The 21164-nt window shown below is 34.1% G+C and overlaps 1 protein-coding gene across 3 annotated transcripts in view; it reads right to left on the minus strand.

Moving 5' to 3' along the window:
• TSPAN5 (tetraspanin 5) overlaps nt 1-21164 on the minus strand; it is a 203657-nt gene that overhangs the window by 31545 nt on the left and 150948 nt on the right. For all 3 annotated transcript variants that reach the window (XM_031941860.1, XM_023505761.2, XM_003772950.4), the window contains exon 2: nt 15047-15097. Coding sequence is in view for 2 of the 3 variants with exons in the window: in XM_023505761.2 (XP_023361529.1) it covers nt 15047-15097 (51 nt within the window). In the remaining variant the exon portion in view is untranslated. The remainder of the gene's footprint in view (nt 1-15046; nt 15098-21164) is intronic.

Below are 21164 nucleotides of genomic sequence, written 5' to 3' on the forward strand. Positions count from 1 at the left end.
CAGATAATTCCTAAGGATTGATTCACAGCCTGTGCCTTTAAAATTAAAGTCTAGTGGAAAATGGAAACAGTTATTTGGGTGAACCAAGTATCTCTTGATAGATGTGTTTGTTTGTTTGTTTTTGTGTGTGTGTAGTATATAACAGATATATATCTGTTAATCTCAGAGAAACTACTGAAATATGACAGAAGAGTCAATTCTCAAGTCACTAAGTTTCAGGGCAGTTTTATCCTCTCCACATTTGGGCCCTTTTAAGCAATCTCCTCTGAATACTTACTCTTGGAGCAGCCTGCAGGAGTAGTTTTAATTGAGAGAAAGTCCCCATGTTGCCATGGAAACAGCAGCCGGTGTGGTCTGACCCCCGTTATTTCTCCGCCATTTAAAATTTCAACGTATCAAAGGCAGGGAGAGGGACACCTCCATAAAAAGCAGCAACAATCACTCCCGATATAATCTTGAACATGGACCATGTGCAGGGGACTGGTCTCAAGGCAAGTCTAGGATAACTGTACGGAAGCCAGAATCCCAGGCCAAAGTTTCTATTCTTTAGCCCTGTCTGAGATGCAGATGAAATCCACAGCTCCTCTGCTTCCTTTCATGCTTACAAACTTTCCAGTCCCTAAAGAGCATTTTTTCCTATCTCTGGGCTAGAAAATGGGATTGAGCAGTAACTAAATGTATTCCTCATAATAAAGCCTTTGGGTTTTAAGATGGCTAGTTAGCTGCCCTCATTAGCCTTTGCTGGGGCAGTGGATTGTGGGATGGGAGCCTTGAGCATGGGACTCTGCATTTTGCTGAGAATGTGACAGGTGAAAATGAAGAGCCAGAAAAAGCCTGCTGGAAACTCTTATACTTGTAGCTCGTGACAACAAAAGCAACTAATGAGAAAACTTCTAGGTCTACACTCTGGTGACTACTGGAAGCTTGGGAATTCAAATAACAAGAAACCCTCTGGAAAAATATATACTGCAAGCTAACATATTAGGAATAAAGGTGTGAAAAGTCAAGTTTCTACTTAACTTTGTAAAGATCTCACATTCAAAAGAAAACAGAGACAGGTGATCTCAATTTAATCTTCACTTCTCTTTGTCCAGTTATCTTGTACCAAAAGTCAATATTTCCATGGAGTCAATTTGTGAATGTTTTTACTCATGATGGAACAAGAATCATGCATTTCTTTTTGCTTTGTTTTTCCTTCACCAATAAACTTAATTCTACATATCAATATATGCATGCATATACATATAATATATACAATATATCAAAATTTATGAGATTCAGCTAAAGCAGTAATCAGAGAAAAAAATTGTATACTTGAAAAAATATATTAACATGAGAGAAAAGGAGAGAATACAATATCTACGAATACAATATATCAAAATTTATGAGATGTAGCCAAAGCAATAGAGAAAAAAATGTATATCCTTGAAAGAATATATTAATATGAGAAAAAGAGAGAAATTAATGAGCTGAGTTTGAGTTAATGAAATCAGAAAAATTAACATTACTGTTGTTCAGTTATTTCCAATTCTTCATGACCCCGTTTGGGGTCTTCTTGGCAAAGATAGATATTACAATGGTTTGCCATTCTTTTTCCATATCATTTTACAGACAAGGAAACTGAGCAAATAGGGTTAAGTGACTTGCCTAGAGTCATACAGTTAGTATGTAAGTGTCTGAAGTCAAGAAAATGAGTTTTTCCAACTTCAGGCCTGATACTCTATCCTTTGTGTCAACTAGCTGCCCACAATATTGTACCAAGAGCAAATATAATAAAACTTTGAAAGGAAAAAGGAATAAAAGAAACACTGAAATTTTAAAAAGAAAACAAAAAACTTTTTTTTAAAAAAAAGATCAATATTTTCTCCTTATAAATAAGCAGCAAATTTAATTAAAATGGTGAATAATAAAACAACCAAAATCTAAAAGACATATATAAAACATTCATTTCCCAATAGATAAATCACCAAAAGATATGATTAGGCAGTTCATAAAGGAAAAAAACAAAATTGTGAAAATAATCACCAAAAAAAAAAAAAAAGGTTTGAATTGCTCACTGTCAAAGAAATCGAATTAAAACAACGCTGAAACATGACCTCCTTCAGTATTCCAGATCTCTTAACTTTCCAAGTTTGGAACACCTTCTACTAATGCTGAATTCAAGCAAGCCCTAAACAGACATCTAAAATGATAGTCAAAAAATTCATTACACATTGACCAACCTGGTGCCAAAATGCCACCTTACATGCATTAAATTGCTAAATACACACACACACACACACACACACACACACACACTCTTTCTTTTTTGCTTTAACAAAGGCAGGATAGGTGGAACTTTTCAATTGGGAACACCTGAATAAATCATAGTATATAAATATAATAGAATATTATTATGCCACAGAATTATCATAAATATGAGTTCAGAGAAATTTTAGAACTTATTTATATGAACTGAAGTAGATTGAAGTAAGCAGAACAAAAAATAATAATTTATACAAGGAGAACAACATTGTAAAGGAAAATAACTGCAAAAAAACTTAAGAACTTGTGATCAACATAATAAACAATTACAACAGCAGAAAACGAAGTTTTCTACCTCTTTGTAGAAAGGTAAGGGACTAGAGGAGAAGAATAAGAATAATGAATTAGAATAAAAATAAGAAATAAATAAAAATAAAGAACAATGAAGAAGAATACATGAATTTTCAGAAATGACAATTGTGTGAATACTTTGTAGGACTATGCTCACTTAATTACAAAGATGAGCTCTTTATTTGAAGGAAGGGAGCACAGAAAGAGATAAGAAGGTAGTGATATAGATTAGGAAGGAAGAAAAAAAGGATCTAAAAAAGAAGAAAATAACTTTTCAAATACACAGAGAGTGGAAGAATGTTCATAAGGGATCACCAACAACAAGACAATATTGAACCCATGTGTTGTTTTTTTTTCTTGCTGAGGTAATTGGAGTTTAGTAACTTGTCCAGGGTCACACAGCCAGGAAGTGTTAAGTGTCTGAGACCACATTTGAACTCAGGTCCTCCTGACTTCAGGGCTAGTGCTATAAACACAGAACTACCGAGCTTCCCTGAACTTGCACTTATACACAGCAACTACAGTGATGTATGCCATCACTGTAGAAATAGCTGATTTGCTATTCATTTGGGGGAACAGATTCAGCATAAATATTGGAATGCAAAGGGAAACCATGACCTATATCACTACAGTTTTGAAATAGAAGACAATTTCCCTGGACATTTTCTACTTTCAAATAGAAATTTGTGGATATAAGAAACAAAGTTTAAGTAGTTTTAAAACTAAGTTCTTAAGATTACTGAAGTTCTTAGATTACAAATGGATTTATCTAGTGATTCAGGAGCCAAACCTTTTCCCCTAATCTAGAGAGGTGCTGGGAGTCTGAGTCACCATCCTTGGTATTTGGGGCTGATTTTAACAATGTGTTTTTTTTTTAAAACACATTTTTAACATTTTAACATTTAATTTTCACAATTTAATCATGGCTGAGGGATTTACAATGGGAGGTAATAGCATCTCCCATTTGCTGAGGAGCTGAACACTGAAGGGACATACAGAAGGAAACAGTCTATTTCTTTGCTGTTTTGAGAAGTATCCTAAAATCAGTTCCAATGATCTTGTGAAGAGAACCATCTACACTCAGAGACAGGACTGTGGGAACTGAGTGTGGCTCACAACATAGCATTCTCACTCTTTTTGTTATTGTTTACTTGCATTATGTTTTTTCTCATTTTTTTCCTTTTTGAACTGATTTTTCTTGTGCAACAAGATAATTGTATAAATATGTATACATATGTTGGACTTAACATATGTTTTAACACGTTTAACATATACTGAATTATTTGCCATGTAGGGAAGGGGGTGGAAGAAGGAGGGGAAAATTACAAGGTTTTGCAAGAGTCAATGTTGAAAAATTATCTGTGCATAAGGTTTTGAAAATAAAAAACTTTAATTAAAAAAGACAGAGAGAGAAGTATCCCAAGAATTGGGATGGGGAGAAGGGAGGTTGCTGGCCCTTTCTCTAGCCTGTCAAGTGGCCAAGAACACATGGAACTAAAGTATGTAGTCTACCAAGACAAGACAAAACCTATGTTGGAATTGCTTCTTTGTTTGCTTTTTTGGGGATCTTAAGTTAAATAGTACCTATCTTAAGATGATTGAAGGTACTTCAATCCTTGATGCTCAGGATTGAAGATAACTGCAAATTTGAGAGATCTGGAGGTCCTAGCTCCAATTATAAAAGTGTTTGGTTGCAGGAATGGCAGTGAGGAAAGCTTCTGAAATGGAGAGAAGGAAAACCAAGAAAAGGACTGACTTAGCCTGGCAGTTCTAGTAACAGATATCAGTTAAAGTGATATGTAAAATGTCTTTTTACATGTAAATGTAAGCAGACTTCAGTGTTGCTTTATGCCACAAGCTTAAGTAGAAGCCTCCCAGCAGATTGTACTAGTGTTCGTTTTAAGTTACTTGCTTGGGCATTTTTTTAAAAACTTTTAGTCTTTTTTTTTTTTTTGTATGTGTGTGATAAATAAATTATCTCATATTTAATTCAGATTATACATTGAGTGATGTTTTGTTAACTTCTCATTAGAGAGGTCCTAGACACAAATTATAAGTAAAATTGTCTTTAAGTTTCTTAGGTGGGGACTGACTACACCAAAAAGTCTGAGACAGAAAATGTAATCCCTTCTCATGAGACATGGGCTGCCCAAGATTGAATCTGGTCCAAACCTCACGCTAGGGTCCAAAACAAGAGTGCTCCTTGGGGGTGAAGGCACTATGCCTGGTGGGCCCAGGAGCAGTTTCTCGAGTTCAAACAAGTATAAAGTTGCTGCCCGTTCACATTATCTTTATGCAGACTGGAAAATTTTGCTTTCTTCTCTTATCAGAAATAGAAAAGAAATTCTCAGAAAGCTCTCAAGGCCTCAATAATTCTTCTTCATTTATATCACAGAAAGATTTCTTTTTGGGGGAAGCTCAAGGCAAATAGCTTCTGCCTTTTCCATTCTTCTTCCTCAGTAAAATATGAGATAGAAAGCAAAGTATTCTGCTGGAAGAGGAACAAGAATAATATATGGAAGAGAAGAAAAAATATACACCAGAACTCTGGGCAATGAGATAGTCAACTCATGAAAGAAGAAAAAGACTACCTTCTGTCTACAGAAGGTTGGATTAGATAATGTCAAATTGGTGGTGGACCTAGTCAGTCATTTTGGCAGCGAGGGAGAGGGATGGCTATCTAAGAAAATACAGGATAAAAATAAACAAGGATTGGGGTTTGATAATGCACAAGTGGAGACAGGATAAGGGGCTAATGGTGGATTCCAAGGTTGAAATGGTTAAGGGGCAAGATGGAAGTCAAACTCTTATTCCCCCCCCCCCTGTATTTTTTCCCCTGAGGCAATTGGAGGTTAAGTGACTTGCCCAGGGTCACAGTTAGGAAATATTAAGTGTCGGAGATCAAATCTGAACTCAGGTCTGAAGTCAGGAGGATTGACTGTACCACTTAGCTGTCCCTGGAAGTCAAATTCAATGAAGGTAATGGCTTGGGAATGTGAGGGACAGAGAAACAGGAGTTAGTTAATTACACTGCTGAAAAGAGAAATACTCATTTAGGAGGAAAAAAACATATGATGGGAAAGATGAAAAATAGAGGAAATGGATTACTATTACTAGTGAAGATTTACATATAAGAAAGAGCAAAAAAACAAAAATAGCTACAAATATACAATTGTAAAACATGACATCATATAAAACAACCCAAGTGTTACACAAGTATTCTACAAATATTTAAACGATCCCAACTCTCCTCCTCCCAGGAAGAGTCCAGTGAAAGGCTGAAACCTTGATGAAGGGTGTACGTCAGAATATGAGCAAGAATGATAAAGGTTAGAAGTCATGGGTGAGTTAACTAATGGAAAGAATACCAAGGAGATTACCGATCCATCAAAATACAAATATACCATTAAGAAACTCAAAATTTTAAAACCTCATAGAATAAAATGAGACATTATAATACATATAAACATTGTGACACAAAATTCACATAATAGAGCATAACGAGATCATTTAGTGACAAAAAGAAAATGGTTCTGGGATCTTAGGAAAATAGAATCAATCTGATTTCCAATTATGATTCAAAGAGCTATATTTTCCCCCCACTAAAATGCAATAAATTTAATGTTGAGAAGGAAATCCCAGTTATGAAGAGCAAGGCCTGGAGGCATCCATGCATGATGCCCCAGACTGAGGATTTGAGAACCTTATCTGGATTATTCAGAGCAGCAGCTGCTCATTCCCATTGTACAAGAATATCTTGTTAGTAGAGGAATTTTTGGAACATCTTCACAGGATTGATCTAAGCTCAAATAACTGAGTCAGCTTTTTGTTCAAGTTATCTGGAACCCTGTTTCAAGTAAGTGTCTCCTATTTGAATCATAGGCAGTTGAAGAAGAAATGTCGGCTGTGGGTTCTAATCAAATCTATCGCTGATCGAGGGAAGTCACCCAACCTCTCTAAATCTTGATTCCTTATAAACTTTTTTTTATAAGCCAGCCAGTTTCCAGCTCCAGCTTGTGGCCTACAAACCCTGACTTCTCTTGTGATAAAATTACTAAGCATTTAATATCAATGGGCCTCATTTTCCTTATCATAAAATTAATTCCAAATACTGTATGAATTTAACAGGAAGGAACTCCAGGCTAAACAAAGCAAATGACAATGACTAAATCAAAGCCTAAGAAAAAAATAAATAATCATCCACAGGAAGCCAAGGAGAAAAGGCGTCTCTTTGGCTAAAGTCTTTCTGAGTATCCTTTTCCTACTGTTCCTGTCTGACTCTCAATATTATTTTTCAGAATAATCTATTATTATTATTATCAAGAAGAAAAAGAATCCTTTTACTCAAGTAACTTCTAGCTCACACCTAAAATTAGCATTCTTCCACTCTGATTATTATTTTACTAACAGCACTATTTTTCTTTCAAACTCAGGGAAAACAAAACAGACTCTTGACCTGACTCTAATGGGGTATGGGATCCAACCAAAACGAACCATGATTGTTAATATTCTCAGTTAAGCTTGGCGAATGAAGGAATTAGGCCATAAACAGGACTACTAATTTAAATCAATCAGTTTTTTAAAAAGTATGTATTAAGCACCTATTATGTGTCAGGCACTGAGATAAGTGCTGGGGAAGGGAATAGTCTTTTTATTCAACTACTATGTGTCAAGTGCTACAATGGGTGTTAGGGAAGGAAGGAGGGGAAGGAATAAGCATTTATATTATACCTACTGTGTGCCAGGCAACGTTCTAAGCACTGTTCATAAATGCTACCTCATTTGATCCCTCAGTACTCAGAAGAATATAGGGAGAGCTGTCAAAGCTCAATAGCAATCTGCAGTTTGTGTGATGACATTTCCTGTAAATAAGATATTCCTTTACAAATAGTTACTTACATTTGGAATGATGCTCCTGAAATTACTGAATGAATCAAACCCTTTGACCCAGTAATATCTCTACTAGGTAGAGCTCAAAGAAAGAAGAAAAGGACCCATTTGCACAAAACCATTTACAGCTGGTCTTTTTTCAGTAGCTCCAAAAGGGAAACAAAGAAGGTACCCACTTGTTAATAGCTAAAACAAATGTATCATATTAATATGATGAATTCTTATTATGCCGTATGAAATAACTAAAAGAATCTAAGGAGTAAGCAAAACTAAAATGATTTATAAAATGATAATATTAGAGAGAAAACTATCCACTGTGAAAGGCTTTAGAACTCCAAATCAATGCAGTGACCAAGATGAAACATATCACCTGACTGCTGCCAGACAGGTGATGGATTACAATACAAAATGAGACATACATGGTTGGGTACAATCAATGTGGAAATTAGTTTAGCCAGAGTATGTACTTTTTAAAAAATCATATTTGTTGTGTGGGTTTAATCTTTTGGTTTTAATTTTGTTACTGTTGCTGACATTAAAAAGGGAGGACAATGAAAGGGAGAAATAATGCCTATTAACTTGACTTAATTTTTTTTAAAACCTTAAATGGAAATTTCCACTTGCAACTGGTTTATCTATAGGAATGAAGAGGGGGGCCCAAAGAAAGGAATGAATGATGAAAAGGAAATGATCATTTCATTCTTCTAATTGTTTTTCTTATAGGACTTAATCCCACTTTTTTTTTTCAGAATTGTAGGGTATCTAAAAAAGATTAATTATGTGGTGAAAGAAAGAGCTAAATTAGATTATTGCACTAATAACTGAACATAAAATGGAAAGTGAATTTATTGGAGGGACTCAACAATTCACACTGTCATAGATTGGCTGGTATGGATAGGTTCTAATCTGCCTCAATGCAGGAAATTCAAATTCAACCAAATTCATGAGATCACTGAGCCAATGGAGTATTTGAGAGTAGAGTTCAACCAATGTAGTAAGGAAAATCACCAACTTCAATTCAGCTCTGGGTTACTGACCCTTGCATCAGAGATTTAAGGCAATCAATCTCTAACATTAAATGACCTAGAATACTTGAGGCTACCATTAACTGAAAAAATGTTTTATATAATTGGAAAAACAAGAGATTGGCCAAAGTTCTCTGTAATGTTTCAGTTAATGGGATCATAAACAAGGGAGTTTTGTGCTGTTACATTCTTCATTCTATTAAACACTTCAGCAACTAATGGCAAAATCTAGGCCTGGTGGGAAATAATGATTATATTTCAAAATAATATATTATAATCAGCCTTAAATATCAACAAAATAAAAATTTCCAAATTAATGTTTTATATTTGAATAAATAAATCCCGATACATGAAATATCCCCCTAACACTCTGTGAGTCACTCTCTCTGAGGCTCCATCACTTTGTTTAGAAAACCAAATTCTGTACTCTGTTCTCCTGGTTTATAAGAAAACAACAAAAATACTCCGTGAGTTTTTCCAAATCTCTTCATGTCTTTTAGAATTATGAATCTATATTATATTATACTATTACATGCCTATAGTTTAATTTGGCCTATCATTGGACATGTTTATTCCCTCCCCAATTATAAATAATGTTTGTATGTAACATTTTCTATTAAAAGTCAAAAGGCATGATTTAAAAATATATATTTACAATGTACAGCAATGTTTCTTTCCCCAAAAGATTTCAAGTTCAACTTCACTGGGATTGTACAAGTCTATCTGTTTTCCCACAACCTGTTAGTACTGACTGTTCATACTTTTTGTCATTTTAGTCCATTTGGTGATTGTGAGGTGGTACCACAGTTATTTTAATTCACATTTTTAAGTAATTGAACATTTTCCTTCCAAGAGATCAACTATATGTTCTTCTCTGAAAACAGTATGCTCACATCCTTTTAACACTGTACAATTAGATACTATGTTGTCCTTGAATATTGTTAACAATAACAAAGATTTTTGGTCACAATTTTATTCATCATATTAGCTATGTGCTTGGATATGCCCAACAGTTTGTATCTCAGAAGATTTCCTGGAATTTCTTAAGTAAACCATAATGGAACTAGCAAAAAGGAACAGTTCAATTTCTTCATCTATCTTTGGATCTTTAATTTCTTTTTCTTATCTTATTACTAATGGAAGCATTTCCATAACTATATGAAATAACAGTGGGGAGAGTAAGTATCCTTGTTTTGTTCTTGTATTTATTGGGGAAGTTTCTATTGGATCCCCACCCAATTATACTTATGCTCTTTTATTCTTTCCACTGTGATTTTATAACTGACTGGCTGTCTTTATACAGTGTGTATCAGACTATATATGTGTAAATAAGTTAATCTGCAAGTATTTTTTACTGTTATAAAAAGAATTTTTAAAAATTTCTTTCCATGACATTTGACTGTGATATATGACATGTGAATGTATTTTTTTTTTTTTTGGCTGAGGCAATTGGGGTAAAGTGACTTGCCCAGGGTCACACAGCTAGGAAGAGGTGAATGTAAATAATTTTAAGAGTTTATCTTGAAAGATGACAACCTTGCTAATTAATTGTTTGAAATATTTTTGTTATACTGTCTGAAAATGCTATTTTGACCTCTTAATTTATAATTAAGATATATAATCCTGCTAAAATTGTTTTCTAATTTCACTGTGATCACTAATATTTCCAATTATCATGTAAAATAGGAGTGGAGTAAAGACATTCATTGTTTAATAATGAACCTTAGTTTCCTCAGTCATTTCATCTTTCACCCACCAAATAACCTAATTTCAATGAGTATTTTTCTGTTCATTCATGGTATGTCATATTGCACCTTATTTTCAAGTGGGTCCATCTAATTATAAGAATGAAAAATCCCTCCACTTTATATTTTCTTGCTATTTTTAAGCATGAAGTAATATTGGGGGTTTTTTTCCAGGCCAATTGTCATCTATTGACATCATCTATTGACAGTCATATGACAACCAAGTATTACATTTAATTACTTTGTATGTAATTGTATTTATTCAGTATATGCACGCACACATACACACACACACACACACACACACATGCATGCTTATCTCCTTAGAATACAAACTCCTTAAGTAAAAAATTGTTTCAGCCTATGTATTTATAACCCCATCTAACATAGTACTTGGTACATAGTATGTGCTTAATAAATACATATGATTAGTTGATTATTATATTGATAGCTTTTCTGATGTTTAATAATCCTGCCATACTTGGTAAAAAAAAAAAAAAACTATTTGGTCAAGTCATAATGAATAATTTTTATTTTTTTAATGAATGACTATTTAGATTCCTTTAATATATATATATATATATATATTTTTTTATTGTGTTCATTTAAAATGGTCTATAGTTTGCTTTGTTTAAAATTAATAATGAATTTGCTTCCAAAAAGTGGTTAGTCTCTCTTCTCTATATTTATGAATAAGTGAAATACAGATAATTTGTTCTTCAAACTTTTGAAAAAGTTTACGCCAAAACTTGTCTAGACCATGTAATTCTATGGATTAATTCATTGATTCATAATTCTTGCTGAGACAACTTGAATTTATATCTTAGTATTTCCTGATGATACCATCAACAGGTGTTTTAATTTTTTTCCTTTTGTACCAATCAGTTTAGATTCTAAATGAGAAGAGAGAAACTTAAAGAAATAAGCTGTACAAATTATCCTTGCATATGTTTTGAAAATAAAAAGCTTCAATTAAAAAAAATTAGCTATGAAACTAAGGGGTGAATCCACCATGGAAGTTAGGGGATAAACCTGGCTGTCAAATGGTGAGATTGATGAATGTTAGCACTTATCTATTCTGCTTTAGGGCTGGCAAAGCACTTTGCAAATATTTCATTTTAATCAGCCTGGGAAGCCCCTTGGCTCCTGAGTTGTGGAGGTGAGAAGAAAAGAGACGGAGAAAAGCTTGGCCCAGATTGCAGAACTGGGCATGAAGCACCTGAGTGGAGTCGTCGGCCTTCAGAAGGGAAATTAGCTGCAGTGAGACAAGTTCGGCAGCAGCAGCACCAGCTGTGCCTCCGGCCCTCCCACTGCCCAGAGACTTAAATCCTTTATTGTTTGTGTGCTGTTGTGGGGAAGGGGGTAGTTGAAATGTTTTTTTTTTAATTCAACATCATGATCATACGTATTAGGTACTGAATCCAATATTGGTCTGAGCACCAAGTAGAACTGAAAAGTAACCAATGTTGCTCCCAGTGCTTCTGTTCTTGCTCTCATAAAAAAAAAAAAAAAATTGTTTAAAGCCCCAGTTATTAGGAAAGCCGATCCTTCCAGCTGTGACCCAATTCAGGGATTTACCTTTTAGGTATTTTCTAAAGTAAATGTCACTTTATTGGACTCAGTGGGATTGACTGATTTCCTGGGCTGCATCTGAGCTCTGTGGAGATCCCCTGCCCAGTCACCCTGAGCTGGCTACTCAAAAACTGTGTCTGTTTTAGAAGTTAACGCAAAGGGTTTCAACATGCCCTCTGGAGTTACCATGGCAACTACACAGCATCCTCTTCAGAGCATCCCCAGGGTTCCTAGACTCATCAAATTATAAACTGGAGCCCAAGAACCAGGGATCAAAGAATGAATTGATGCAAGAACCTTCCCAGAAGCAGAGAGGACAACTTCATTCACTGGGGGTCATATCACTGTAACAACAGAAGTGGAGGTGGGAGGTCCACATCTTAGCACTTGATTGCCAGAGAATGGTGGGGTTATTATAGAACTCAGTGCTTAAAATGTTTTACTAATGAAACAGTTTAGTAGAATCAAGCAAAAACAAATCAAAACATTATCTCCAAAAATGTATGACTCATTCTACACCTATAGTCTACTATGGAGATACACTTTACTATCTCAAGTCCCAATTAATTATGGCATTGATCCAAGTCTCTCTGAGATCAAGTTGTTTTCTTACTTCTGATTATTTTACTTTGAATCGGTTCATAAATCTTCCTATGTTTCTCTGAATTCCTCTCATCTTTATTATTTCTTATGGGACAATAGTATTTCCTTACATTCATGTACCACATTTGTTGTTTTTAAATTTTTTTTATTTAAATAATATTTATTTTCCCCAATTACCTAAAATAACTTTTAATATTTTTACAGTTCCAAATTCTCTCCTTTTCTTCCTCTTTTCATCAATGAGCAAACAATTTGATATGGGGCACTATTATCTGTTTAGCCATTCCCAAATCCATGGGCACCCACTTTCCTTCCAGTTCTATATAACTGCAAAAGAAAAAGTTGCTATACATTTGCATATGTAAATATCATTTTATTGTGAGTGAGAGTTACTGATTACATTTGCATATACTTTTTGAAGTATCAAAGAACTGGAAACAAACAAGAGAGTTATCCAAGAAGAAATGGTTGAACTGTAAACATGAAAAATCACTATGCTATAAGAAACAAATGAAGAATGGGAAGATATATAAATTAATGCAAAGTGAAGAAGAAAATCATATAATTACTACAAAAATGTAAATTGAAATTAAACATGTACTTTTAATAATCTAAATAACAAAAATAGCTAATATGTATATAATGCTTAAAGTTTGCAAAGCACTTACACATATATGTATCTCATTTGCATCTCCCAATAAAATTGTGAGGTGGCTGATATTATCTACTTTTTTACAGATGAGGAAATCAGGGCTATAAGAGGTAACAAAATTTGTCCAGGATTACACAACTACTAAGTATCTAAAGTATTATTCAAGGTCGGGTTTTGTACCTTCTCTCCTTTTTTTTCCCTTTGGAGATGGGAAAATGTTGGGAAGGAAAAATGTCATACATTTGTGTTGGTTCCTTTTTGTTAAACTGGCTTTTCTTTATTTATTTTTTTCTTTTTTATTCCCTACTTCAAGGAATGGTTCACATAGAGACAGAAGGAAAGGATGTATTTCGTTATGAAGATAATGTTAAAAAACAAAAGATGTCAATAAAAAAATCAGGTTTTTAAAAACAGGGCTATTATAAATATTCTTCCATACATGGGACTTTCCTCTCTGACTTCATTTGAATTTTATATAGCTAATGATATAATTGGGCCAAAGAGTATGGATAGTTTACTGACTTTTTAGTACAATTCAAAATTATTTTCCAGAGCAGTTGGACCAAGTATACAGGAATATGTTGATTACCTTATTAGCTAATATCTCCTATCTATCTATTTATTTATCTCTATCTATATCATCCACTGTCCCATTATATTTCATGACCACCTATGAAAGAAAAAGGCATTGGATTTACAGTTAGAGAATGGAGATTCCAATCCAGGCTCTTCATTTTCCTCTCTGTGTAACTTTAGGCAGATAGTCATTTAACTCTTTCTAAAGCTTCAGTTTACTCATTTGTAAAAAAAGAAGATAATTGTTAAGATATTGCTAAGAATTTCTGGATTGGAAAGTAGCCCACTATATACAATTATGCTCTTTAAGGCATATGTTAGCCTTCAGAAGAAAATTCCTTAGTTCTTTATTTGGCCACAGGATGAGTCAAGGAAGTATAAAGGAAAGTATAGGTAGAAGGTGACCGACCAAGAAAAATTTAAATTAGTACTGAGCTAACTAGAATAGCCGTTTACTTAATATCTCTCATTCTTCCAATTTAGCAAATAATAAAAGATTTAACAGTATATGTTACCATGGAAATTCATGGATAGATAACATTCCATGGTATTTCTAAGAGAAAAAAAAAAGCACATGGTTAATTATGGGTTCCATAGCCACTGCAGAAGTGGTTAAAATGTGAAAATTAAAACCCTAAATGAATGGGAGCTAAAATAAAGGCATGGAAAAGAGTATGTAGAATTATACTGCAAACTAAATGAATTCATCAAAACTACAATATTCACAATTTTCACATTTTCCTTCATTATACAGAACTTAGATATGTTTTAAGAAACATTTTTTGTACTTAAACAATCAGCACCAAGCACTCATAATATAAACTATTAATGTGAACTACTCCCACCACTCTATGTTGTTTCTTATTTACAATGTGTTGCATACCATACATGCCCTTCTTTAATTTTTCCCAATTTATCTGAGCACCATGGTCTACTACAAAAGAATTTTTATATTTTGAACATTTTAAGTTCTTTAAGAGAGCTTTTTTAAAAAAAGAAATCTATATTCTAATTACGTAGCACTTAGAAGGTGTTTAGTGAAAGTTTGCATGGTTGATCTATCATTATTACTAAAATTTAAAAACTCTGTTTTCTTTTCTAAAATTACATTTTAACAAACATGTATGGGCATATGTGTGTATTTATGTGAACATATATTTGCATGTAAGATATGTTAGTTATGCCAATAATTATTTTGGTGCAGCTGTCTATTAGGACCCTCTTTTTCAGTAGTCTTTAAAAAGATGCAATCAAATTATCTCTATTTGCTTATTGTCAAATAGTCTTCTTTATACTCAAGTGTTAACAAGAAAAACCAGAAAATATGGAACACAATGCACTATTTGTAACCATCACCAAAATTAGGAATATAGTTAAAGTTAACTTACTTTTTCATTCCATGCCCACAGTCCAATTCCAAGAAATGCTATGCCCAAGAACTGAAAGAAACAAATAAAGTATGTGAGCAGTGTTTATAGCCAATGTTTTTATATGCATAAATTGAAAATTCAACCTTTTCACTTTTTTTCCATACTTTTTTTCATTTTGTCTAAAAAACCTTCTTTCTTTAGCAATATGGTTTTCTTTCTTTCATAGGGAGAGAAATCACAGACATAATTTCACAATTAACCAGGATTGAATGAAGCAATTTGGGAGGCTCAGGATTATTTAAGTATCTGGAGATCCATCATTCTACTAGTTATGGACAGGTAACAAAAATCATCAATCATGTCTAATGTTTCCAGATTCAATATAAGGGAACTATAAACTGCAGTTATTGATATCATCATAAGTTATATTCCTAAAATATACATTCTTTGAAAGGAAATTGTATACATACACAGATAAACTGATCAAATTTTTGCATTAAAGTCCAAAAAAGCTTATTTCTTCCAATTAATAATTTTTTTATTTTTAGCATAACTTTTCTCTCCTTATTTGTCACTTTCACTGGACATTCTCAATGAGAGCATTTGCATAAACCAAAGCTGGTGGAAGACATATTCAGATCAATAAAGTATACTGTTTGGTTTTAGGAGCCATAATTTCTGCTCATCTGCCCCCTTAACCTGTGCCCGATGATGATTTAATTTCTTTCTTTCTCTGGATTAAGCAGAAGACTTCTGAAATGAAGAGTTACTTAATTTCTGACTTAAGGTCTGTTGTCCATGCTTTAAACTCATTCGTTCCTCATATCTGGTTTCCTTTAATTCTTTTAAGTTTAAACTAAAATCCCATCTTCTATGAGAAGTCTTGCCTGATTCCCTCTTAATACTAGTGTCTTCCCTCTGTTGATTTTCCTTAATTTACCTTGCACATAGCTTGTTTGTACCTAGTTATATGTAATTCTTTACATGTTGTTTACCCTATTAAACTATTAACTCTTTGAGAGTGAGGACTACCTTTTGCTTTTCTTTGTATTCCCTGCACTTAGTACAGGGCCTGACACACAGAAGGTGTTTAATAAATAAATGCCTGCTGACTTGAGTTGAGTCAATGCACTCTTAACAGTATGTACAGAAGCCTCATATGAGATCATAAAATCTTAAATTTAAAGTGAAAGGGTATCTGAGAGTCTACCTAAATCAATCCTCTTCTTTTTATACATTAAGGGAAAAAAAAGCAGAGGTCCAGAAAGGGGACAGGCACAAAGTTTCAGAGGCAAATGAAAAAAGCAGAATTTGAACTAGGTCTTTTGACTCTAAAGCCCATGCACTTTCTACTGTATCTTACAATCTCTCATTATCAGTAAAATGTATACAAGGATTATGTGCAACAAGAATCCCAGAATACTTCTTTTTGTAATTATATATATACACACACACACATAGTATAAATATATTATTTTGTAATCTATTATGTAATTTATTATATTTTTAAAAATAATAACATTTTAAAACTTTTTAAAAATGTTATTGTTTGCCTCTGTTCTTAGGTCATACATATTTCCCAATGTATTCCTTTCCCCATCAGTCATCCCTTATAACAAAGAAGAAAAAAAGAAAAAGAAAAAAAAAAGTTTAATAAAATTAATCAAGAAAAGCCCCCAAAGTCTGACATACAATGTAGCTTGCATCCATGACCCCCACATCTGCCTCTGATGTGAGGGGCATGCCTAAAAATATTTACAGAAATTCAGAGACTTAGGTAATTGTTCTATATCTCATTCCTGGCCTAAGCTTACCCTGATAATCTTTTGACCAAACTGACATAAGGAAAAGATTCAATGTTTTGAATAAAATGAGGGTTAAAAAATAAAAATCACCAAAATTCACTCAAATGAATCTTTTCAAAAGCTATAGCACAAGCTTCTCATATGCAACACATCAGTAAGGGCTCTCTGGACCAAGAAGATACAAATTATCATGCTCCTGTTCAAGTCTGATCAAAGGACGAATGAAGGCCATACTCAACAATTTATCCAAATCCAAAATCCATCTTAAATTCCAAAGACTGAAAACTTTGTTCTTGCCATGGCAATTCCTTGATCTTTAAGCCTATAGGGTTCCAGCACTTAACAAAGGGCTTGGAAAATAGTAGGGGATTTATAAATGCTAAGTGACTAACTTACTATATATGAGGTCTTTACAAAATGATCAGTAGTTCAGAGACTACATTCAAAATTATACTGTTCTCAACATGCAAGGCAAGCATTTAGTCCAATATAGGGCTATAATTACTTTAGATATTATCAAAAACAACATTTTGATCAACTATAGATCAAGATTTCTTCCTATAAAGAGGAAATTGGGCTTCCATAGAATAGAATCTGGTATATCTAATCTAAATCAACTGTTGATTAGTTAGGAGAAAAATTGTTTAAAGCACAAAACTATGAACAAAATGGTGTCCCTTTAGGCTTGTCATACTCCAAAATATTAATTTTTAAGATCTAAAAATAATTTCACTTTCTAATCAAATTATTTAAAATGTATTATTTACAGTATAGAAAAATATAAGAGATCAATTTAATTTTTATAGCTTAAAGACAAATGCGATAGGATAGGAAGGATAATTTAGATATAAAGCATATATTACAATAAACCATTAACCAAGTCACATTTACAATGTTCCATAATTTTAAAATTAGATTGTGGGTTGTTGGGGCAAGGGAGAGAGGATCCTTCCTTCCTCCCTTCCTCCTTCCTTCCTTCCTTCTTTCCTCCTTCCTTCCCATCTTTCCTTCCTTCCTTCCTCTTTTTCTTCCTTCCTTCCTTTTCTTTAAAACCAGAAACAGACTTAAGGGAGGCCAAGAAACTTGCAAATGACTAATTGATGAATCTGGAACTCAAACCTGGGTTTTCTGAATCCCAAGTTCTAATCCTACTGTTCTTTTCAAACATGCACTTATATGTGAAATTAGGAATGAGTCTACAATGGGAGAAGATGGTATTCTAAAAAAGTAGACCAGGGGAGTCCAGGAATGCTGGTTAGTCAGGACAGATAAAGTTCGAATCCCTAATCATGGACAAGTAAATCACTGTCTCAAATCTCCCATTTTTCCCCAGTCTTACCCTAAACAAATCTATCCCAGAAACAAAAGAATACAAGTAAATAAACTCTTTTCATAATAAGTACTTAAATGCTAATTAAGAGGTGAAGGGATGCAGAAAGGACATGTTTATCTAAGATAACACCTGCAGCTTTTAGCTATAGGTCAACTTGTTATTGCAAAGTCTCAGGTTCCAATTAGGACATAGGTCAGAGTCACATTTTTACAAAAGGTCTTCACTCAGTTTATCCTATTCATCTTTAAAATGGTGAGAGCAATACCCATTGCACCTATCTCACAGAGTTGCAGTGAGGAGCTCATAATATGAAATACACAAAGTACTTTACAATAAAATGTGAATTAAGTTACTATTTAGTTCAAGTCCCCAATTGCACTTAGGAAAGCTAAAAGCATCCAAGGTGGATATAGATAGTTAATTATCTATCCCATTTTCAAAGATCTCAAGGGGCAGGCCCTTGGCAGCCTGTTCTAATGTTTAATCACTCATTACTGGGGGAAAAAATATAAGACATGAAATGAGCAATGTAGCCATGTGCCCCAATGGGACTTCTTCTGCCAAGTGTTCTTAATACTTGGGACCCCTGCCTGGTAACAGCACAAAGCTATTTCCTCTATGCTGCAGAGAGTTGAAAAGTTTGGATTACATGAGGCATGGTTGAGGTATCACAGCCTTTCCCTGGCCAACAAAGGGAATGCAAATGGGGGGAAATAAAATGGTGTCCATCCATAGAAGTTGGCTAGAGAATTAACAATCCGGATGTAGATGAGGTCTCAAAAAGGAAACCATGATGTGGGATGTCAACCGGGGCTTTCTCCTGTTTTACTAATGCGTTTACTTTCGTTTATAATTTTTTGGACAACATTATCTTTGAGGAACCCTGAACACTAATGATTTTGCCAAAATGGTAAGAGAATGAAGAAAGAGCAATAGTATTTAGACAGAAAATGAATTAACTTCAAGTAGCTGGCAATGTGGTTACATTGTTTCCAAAATGTCATTTTCCACACAGTGTCACAGAGATTTCTAACAGATTAATATAAAGAAAAAACATTCAACACCTAGGCAGACTTTTTACCTGGTCAAAACAAACAAACAAATACAAAAAAACACAAGACATAATACATAGGGTATTGGAGGGATACTTGGCTCATCTGGAAAAAATACTGACCTCATTCTGAGATCCAGGAAGATTAATTTGCAGCAAATCCAATTTTAAAAGATCAACACTTAATTCCTTTACAAAGGAAACATAAAACTCCCACTTTCCAACTCCCTGGCATTTCTAAATGATAGGCAAGCTATCAATCAAATGTTATCAGGAAGCTCTAAGTGAGAATGCCTTTTAAAGTAATGAATGAATACCAAGTGACTGCCAAAACCTGACTCAAAACCCAAAACTAAACTCAGATCTCAGCTTTGCTATTTCTCTTCCCCATTGATCTTAAGCAAATAGGTACCGTTCTCTCTCTGACCTCAGTTTCTTCATCTTTAAAAATGAGTTTTAGTCCTGGAGTCAGGAGGACCGGAGTCCAAGTCCAACCTCAGACACTTACTAAATGAGTGAACCCTGGCCAAGTAACCCCGATTATCTCCCACCCCACCAAAAATGAGGGTACTACAAGTAGACTCTTCTCAGATTCTGATGCTACTTCCCTAATTGCATATTAAATATAGACTTTCTCAAAGGATAAGATCATAGCTTTAGAGCTAGTTCGGATTTCAAAGGTTATCTAATCCAGCTTCTTTTTTTCATTAATCCTCCAAAAAAATTAACATCTGGCCCAAGGAGTGAAAAACAGCAATAGGGATCTGAACCTGGTTCAAACCTAGTGGAAAGAGAGAAAAAAAGGAGAGGAGAAGAGAAAGAGAAGACTCATTTAATAAGAGCTTACTGTGTGCCAGGCACTGTGCTAAGTACTGGGGATATAAATATGAAAAGCTTGGAGCTTGCATTCAAATAGAGAAATAGAATACACTGGAGAGGGGTGACCAGGGAGGAATATTGTAGTCCCAGTAGAGAGATGGAGAGTGGATATAAAGCAACTGATGTATACAGGAGTGATATTGATTTTATCATTGATTTCCCAGAGCTAAAGAAGGAATCTATATTCAAAGATGTGTGTATTGGGGGAAGGGAGGAGAAAAGAGAAAGGTATTATGATTATGATGCAATGGAATGAAAATAGCCTGCGGGGAATGGGGTGCTGGGTCAGTGGGTCTCCTTAGAGTGAACACTGACTAATCAGGAGCCCAAAAGGCTACAACTATTAGCCTGGAATTCAGTCCCCACTAGCTCTTAGTCTGGGTTGGGCTAGTTATAGTTACAAAAACAGGATGTCTCATTCAAAGACTGCATTTCTGTAAAACTCTGTTTTTGACATCCAAAGGATTTTACGTAATAATTTTTCATGGCTCGTTCAAGATCTCAAAGGATGGCCATTATGTTACATGATCTTCCAGGTGACATAACATATGCTCCATTTTTCTTTGAAGCATATCTCAGCCAGAATGCATTTTTTTAAAATGACGTTTTAATTGCTTGTGTATTTTTTGGTACTAGTTACTTTTATATAGATATCTACGATACCATTTCTTATTATATCGTATTTCATACATATCATTTTATGATATATGTGATATCACTAACATTAATTATTTAAATGATTTAATTTAAATTTTATATTATTGTGTGGGAAAAGGTAAAGAACTTATAGCACATATTGATCAGAGACTGTTAGCTAAAGTAGATCAAGCCTATAGGCCTCAGTTTCAGCTTCTCCAGAGTGAAGTGATTTTATAGATAAGGCCTGGACTACATTCCATTATCCAATGTGGCTGAAGAAGCTGTATATCACCTTGTCTAGTACACTCCACTGACCAACTAGGGGAATAGTAGACTTATGTGACCAATCACAACATATAGAGGAAGGGATTTTGGAGGTTCTTTGTCTTAAATGTATAAAAGCTGTAAGCATTTTCAAGGCTCTGGCCC

This window comes from Sarcophilus harrisii, chromosome 6 (assembly GCF_902635505.1).
Source record: "Sarcophilus harrisii chromosome 6, mSarHar1.11, whole genome shotgun sequence".
Lineage (NCBI taxonomy): Eukaryota > Metazoa > Chordata > Mammalia > Dasyuromorphia > Dasyuridae > Sarcophilus > Sarcophilus harrisii.